The 6,897-nt window shown below is 44.7% G+C and overlaps 1 protein-coding gene across 1 annotated transcript in view; it reads left to right on the forward strand.

The window, feature by feature from the left end:
* The window catches only part of LOC311126986 (CUB and sushi domain-containing protein 3-like), a gene marked incomplete at both ends in the record, with an annotated part of 648,334 nt that overhangs the window by 247,044 nt on the left and 394,393 nt on the right, over nucleotides 1-6,897 (forward strand). The window contains 4 exons of the mRNA XM_084158716.1: nucleotides 510-692; nucleotides 3,076-3,266; nucleotides 5,173-5,308; nucleotides 6,728-6,897. The exon at nucleotides 6,728-6,897 is cut by the window's right edge and continues 25 nt beyond it. Coding sequence (XP_084014842.1) covers nucleotides 510-692; nucleotides 3,076-3,266; nucleotides 5,173-5,308; nucleotides 6,728-6,897 — 680 coding nt within the window. The remainder of the gene's footprint in view (nucleotides 1-509; nucleotides 693-3,075; nucleotides 3,267-5,172; nucleotides 5,309-6,727) is intronic.

Consider the following 6,897-nt stretch of genomic DNA (forward strand, 5'->3'; position numbering starts at 1 on the left):
CCCAGCCCCCAGCCCCAGCCCCCAGCCCACAGCCCCAGCCCCCAGCTCCTAGCCCCAGCTCCTAGCCCCAGCCTTAGACACATTGTCATACAGACCCCTTTTCAGATAAATTATACAACTTTAAAACATTTGACCAATCACAAACTCAACTTCAAGATCAAAAAGGTAAAAACACTCTCCAACACCTCCATTACATTTACATTTACATAATTTAGCAGACGCTCTTATCCAGAGCGACTTCCATCCCAGACCTGGCCCAGCACCAGACTACCTCCATCCCAGACCTGGCCCAGCACCAGACTACCTCCATCCCAGATCTAGCCCAGCACCAGACTACCTCCATCCCAGACCTGGCCCAGCACCAGACTACCTCCATCCCAGACCTGGCCCAGCACCAGACTACCTCCATCCCAGACCTGGCCCAGCACCAGAGAACCTATAATCCATGTACTATCAGTATGAAACAGATAAAGGACTATTTGACTGATCCCTGCCTCATTCTCTGACAGAGATTGATAAGGAGAGTTGCGGGGACCCAGGCACACCTCTGTATGGCTTCCAGGAGGGCAGTGGGTTTCTGAATGGGAACGTGCTGCGGTTCGAGTGCCAATTTGGCTTCGAGCTGATTGGAGAGAGGATGATCACCTGTCAGAACAACAACCAATGGTCTGCTAACATCCCTATTTGCATATGTGAGTATATGGACTGCATCCCGTTGCCTTGCAGAGCATGGATAAGTATGTTCATTGTTGGTAATTCCATGTTAAAGCAACAAGGTAATTCTGTGGAATATGTTTATATTAAAATAAATGATGAAATACATTATTACTCTTTTCAGGTTTTACATCCCATATGTAACATACAGTGGGGAAAAAAAGTATTTAGTCAGCCACGAATTGTGCAAGTTCTCCCACTTAAAAAGATGAGAGAGGCCTGTAATTTTCATCATAGGTACACGTCAACTATGACAGACAAATTGAGGGAAAAAAATCCAGAAAATCACATTGTAGGATTTTTTATGAATTTATTTGCAAATTATGGTGGAAAATAAGTATTTGGTCACCTACAAACAAGCAAGATTTCTGGCTCTTACCTGTATTAATGGCACCTGTTTGAACTTGTTATCAGTATAAAAGACACCTGTCCACAACCTCAAACAGTCACACTCCAAACTCCACTATGGCCAAGACCAAAGAGCTGTCAAAGGTGTAATGAATACTCGGACAGAGTGGTAAGATCCAATCGCAGAATTGCGATGCTTTATTAGAGTACAGACAAGGAAATAGCTTAATCGTGGTCTGGCGAGCTGTGGTCAAAACCGGGCAAGGCAGAGACAGGCAGAGGTACCAAGGGAGCGGGCGTAGTCGTAGTCGAGGGCACGGGCACGGGCACGGGCACAGGTTCAGAGTACGGTAATCACTGGGATAGACAAGCAGAGGATTAAGCAATTCGGGGAGTCAAACAACGAAGCACAGGTCTGGTACACTGGTAATCAAAAACAAACTATCTCTCTCTCTCTCTGAACAAAACGCTTAGCAAGTCACAAAGGAACAATACCTCGCACCAACTGAACTTCTGAGCACACCTATATCCTACTCTAATTACTGACAGGTGTGCTCAGAACTCAGGTGAAACAGATCGAGTCTGATGACTCCCCCTCTCAGTAGATCGGGGAAGTGTCAGACTCTGTCTAGATCCAGCCAAACCCCGATCCCTTATAAAAGGACACCAGAAACAAAATTGTAGACCTGCACCAGGCTGGGAAGACTGAATTTGCAATAGGTAAGCAGCTTGGTTTGAAGAAATCAACTGTGGGAGCAATTATTAGGAAATGGAAGACATACAAGACCACTGATAATCTCCCTCGATCTGGGGCTCCACGCAAGATCTCACCCCGTGGGGTCAAAATGATCACAAGAACGGTGAGCAAAAATCCCAGAACCACACGGGGGGACCTAGTGAATGACCTGCAGAGAGCTGGGAACAAAGTAATAAAGCCTACCATCAGTAACACACTACGCCGCCAGGGACTCAAATCCTGCAGTGCCAGACGTGTCCCCCTGCTTAAGCCAGTACATGTCCAGGTCCATCTGAAGTTTGCTAGAGTGCATTTGGATGATCCAGAAGAGGATTGGAAGAATGTCATATGGTCAGATGAAACCAAAATAGAACTTTTTGGTAAAAACTCAACTCGTCGTGTTTGGAGGACAAAGAATGCTGAGTTGCATCCAAAGAACACCATACCTACTGTGAAGCATGGGGGTGGAAACATCATGCTTTGGGGCTGTTTTTCTGCAAAGGGACCAGGACGACTGATCCGTGTAAAGGAAAGAATGGATGGGGCCATGTATCGTGAGATTTTGAGTGAAAACCTCCTTCCATCAGCAAGGGCATTGAAGATGAAACGTGGCTGGGTCTTTCAGCATGACAATGATCCCAAACACACCGCCCGGGCAACAAAGGAGTGGCTTCATAAGAAGCATTTCAAGGTCCTGGAGTGGCCTAGCCAGTCTCCAGATCTCAACCCCATAGAAAATCTTTGGAGGGAGTTGAAAGTCCGTGTTGCCCAGCGACAGCCCCAAAACATCACTGCTCTAGAGGAGATCTGCACGGAGGAATGGGCCAAAATACCAGCAACAGTGTGTGAAAACCTTGTGAAGACTTACAGAAAACGTTTGACCTGTGTCATTGCCAACAAAGGGTATATAACAAAGTATTGAGAAACTTTTGTTATTGACCAAATACTTATTTTTCACCATAATTTGCAAATAAATTCATTAAAAATCCTACAATGTGATTTTCTGGAAAAAAAAATCTCATTTTGTCTGTCATAGTTGACGTGTACCTATGATGAAAATTACAGGCCTCTCTCATCTTTTTAAGTGGGAGAACTTGCACAATTGGTGGCTGACTCAATACTTTTTTTCCCCACTGTAGCACCATGTGGTGCAGTATGTACATTTATAGGAAAACCCTCCCATCCTGCCTCCATGGAATATCTTGATGAACATAACATATGGACATGCGAACTTAAACATTTCCACACCTAACCCATTCCTTTTCCTACTCCCACAGTCCCATGTTTCTCCAACTTCACGGCGGCCATGGGCACTGTGCTGTCCCCTGACTACCCAGAGGGCTATGGGAACAACCTGAACTGTGTGTGGATCATCATCTCTGAGCCCGGCAGCCGGATCCACCTGGCCTTCAACGACTTTGACCTGGAGCCTCCATACGACTTCCTCACCGTGAAGGACGGAGACCAGGTAATGAATTGATTGATACCGTGGCTTGCGAAAGTATTCACCCCCTTGACATTTTTCCTATTTTGTTGCCTTACAACCTGGAATTAAAATTTATTTTTGGGGGGGTTTGTATCATTTGATTTACACAACATGCCTACCACTTTGAAGATGCAAAAATTTTTGGGGGGTGAAACAAACAAGATATAAGACAAAAAAAACAGAAAACTTGAGCATGCATAACTATTCACCCCCCAAAAGTCAATACTTTGTAGAGCCACCTTTTGCAGCAATTATAGCTGCAAGTCTCTTGGGGTATGTCTCTATAAGCTTGGCACATCTAGCCACTGGGATTTTTGCCCATTCTTCAAGGCAAAACTGCTCCAGCTTCGCTGGTGTACAGCAATCTTTAAGTCATACCACAGATTCTCAATTGGATTGAGGTCTGGGCTTTGACTAGGCCATTTCAAGACATTTATATGTTTCCCCTTAAACCACTCAAGTGTTGCTTTAGCAGTATGCTTAGGGTCATTGTCCTGCTGGATACAGGTTTCCCTCAAGAATATCCCTGTATTTAGCGCCATCCATCATTCCTTCAATTCTGACCAGTTTCCCAGTCCCTGCCGATGAAAAACATCCCCACAGCATGGTGCTGCCACCACCATGCTTCACTGTGGGGATGGTGATCTCGGGGTGATGAGAGATGTTGGGTTTGCGCCAGGCATAGCGTTTTCCTTGATGGCCAAAATGCTGAATTTTAGTCTCATCTGACCAGAGTACCTTCTTCCATATGTTTGGGGAGCCTCCAACATGCCTTTTGGCGAACACCAAATGTGTTTGCTTATTTTTTTCTTTAAGCAATGGCTTTTTTTCTGGCCACTCTTCTGTAAAGCCCAGCTCTGTGGAGTGTACGGCTTAAAGTGGTCCTATGGACATATACTCCAGTCTCCGCTGTGGAGCTTTGCAGCTCCTTCAGGGCTATCTTTGGTCTCTTTGTTGCCTCTCTGATTAATGCCCTCCTTGCCTGGTCTGTGAGTTTGGGTGGGCAGCCCTCTCTTGGCAGGTTTGTTGTGGTGCCATGTTCTTTCCATTTTTTATTAATGAATTTAATGGTGCTCCGTGGGATGTTCAAAGTTTTGGATGGCGTTTGCCACATTTTTTATAACCCAACCCTGATCTGTACTTCTCCACAACTTTGTCCCTGACCTGTTTGGAGAGCTCCTTGGTCTTCATGGTGCCACTTGCTTGGTGGTGCCCCTTGCTTAGTGGTGTTGCAGACTCTGGGGCCTTTCAGAACAGGTGTATATATACTGAGATCATGTGACAGATCATGTGACACTTAGATGCATGTGGGTGAACTTTTTAAAACTAATTATGTGACTTCTGAAGGTAATTGGTTGCACCAGATCGCTCTGGATAAGAGCGTCTGCTAAATGACTAAAATGTAATGTGTCATACATCTCTTATCATTGGGCCAGTCACCGAAAGGATGCTGGTTCGAATACCTGAGGTGACAAAGTGAAAAATCTGTCGATGTGCCCTTGAGCAAGGCACTTAACCTTATTGCCTCTTTGTTTGTGGTTAGTTAATCTCTTATTGTCTCTTGGTTTGTGGTTAGTTAATCTCTTATTGCCTCTTGGTTTGTGGTTAGTTCATCTCTTATTGTCTCTTGGTTTGTGGTTAGTTCATCTCTTATTGTCTCTTGGTTTGTGGTTAATTCATCTCTTTTTGTCTCTTGGTTTGTGGTTAGTTCATCTCTTATTGCCTCTTGGTTTGTGGTTAGTTCATCTCCTATTGTCTCTTGGTTTGCGTTTATTTCTTTCATTTTCTTGTTTTGCAATAAGTGTTATGTTGTTTAAGTGTGTTGTTTTTTTAAGAGTGTTGTTTAAATGCACTGTAAATAATGTTTGATATGATGTGGTTGTACCAGATGGGCTCGTCCATCCTGGGGAGGTACTCAGGAGCGGAGGTGCCCTCTCACTTCAGCTCCAACACCAACATACTACAGCTGGAGTTCCAGGCAGACCACTCCATGTCTGGAAGAGGATTCAACATCACCTACAGCAGTCAGTACAATACTCGATTATTACCAGATATGTCATGCAGGTCACATTTCTGAGTAGGCACTGATGACTAAATGTACCTTGAATTAGCATTCGTTCAACGTCATACTGCAAGGCACACTTTTGCAAGGCTGTACTATTAGATGTATTAGATCTCCCGAGTGGCGCAGTGGTCTAAGGCACTGCATCACAGTGCTAGCTGTGCCACTAGAGATCCTGGTTTGAATCCAGGCTCTGTCGTAGCCGGCCGCGACCAGGAGACCCATGGGGTGGCGCACAATTGGCCCAGCGTCGTCCAGGGTAGGGGAGGGAATGGCCGGCAGGGATGTAGCTCAGTTGGTAGAGCATGGCGTTTGCAACGCCAGGGTTGTGGGTTCAATTCCCACGGGGGGCCAGTATGAAAAAGAAAAAAATAATGTATGCACTCACTAAGTGTAAATCGCTCTGGATAAGAGCGTCTGCTAAATGACTAAAATGTAATGTGTCATACATCTCTTATCATTGGGCCAGTCACCGAAAGGATGCTGGTTCGAATACCTGAGATGACAAAGTGAAAAATCTGTCGATGTGCCCTTGAGCAAGGCACTTAACCTTAATTTTCTCCAGGGGCACCATACTGCTGTGGCTGACCGTGTAAAACAACACATTTCACTTCACCTATCCAGTGGATGTGACAACTTGGATTATTATTTTTATTTTTTTATTTTTTACAAATGTACAGTCTTGTGTTTCATTGTATATAATGTGGACTTTATCTAACACTGTATTTTCAATATCAACTACAGTAATCAGAACACTGTAGCTTCAATATCAACTTCAGTAATCAGAACACTGTAGCTTCAATATCAACTACAGTAATCAGAACACTGTAGCTTCAATATCAACTACAGTGATCAGTACACTCACAGGGCAGATAGCTGTTGGATTAATGTTGTGTCAACGTTATATTGTAAAACAAACCTGTCAAAGAAAACCCCAATCTATTGCAAGGCTCTATTAACAGATGTGTCATACATCTGATATTGTTGAGAGGGCACTGACGGCCAAATACACAGCATTGTCATGTATTGTACGTATGTAATGCCAACTACATTATGTCTGTTACAATTCTACCATACAAGCGGATGAAATTGAGGCAGCACACGAACGGCCCTCAGTTTCAATGGGAATGATATCCCAGGCTATTATATGGTTGAATACAACCTTAGTATCTGTTCTCCTCTGTGAAGGCAGTGCAGTCCCTAGATAAGGTATTGTTGTTCTGAGACCTACTGTACGCTAGCAGTGAGAGAGTTATATTTTCTTCTCACACAAGAAAGTTATCTTTTCTTCTCACATCTCTTTCTTGATCCTCTTTTTTGAAAGGCCTTATTTCTCATTAGACACTATACCATGTTCCCTCCCTCCCTCCCTCCCCTCCAGCATTTGGCCACAATGAGTGTCCGGATCCAGGCGTCCCTCTGAATGCCAGACGGTTTGGGGACAGTTTCCAGCTGGGTAGCTCTGTCTCTGTGGTGTGTGAGGAGGGCTTCATCAAGACCCAGGGCACTGACACCATCACCTGCCAGCTGGAGGGGGGCAAGGTCATGTGG

The sequence above is a fragment of the Coregonus lavaretus genome, assembly GCF_964263955.1.
Source record: "Coregonus lavaretus genome assembly, chromosome: 3".
In the NCBI taxonomy this organism is placed as follows: domain Eukaryota; kingdom Metazoa; phylum Chordata; class Actinopteri; order Salmoniformes; family Salmonidae; genus Coregonus; species Coregonus lavaretus.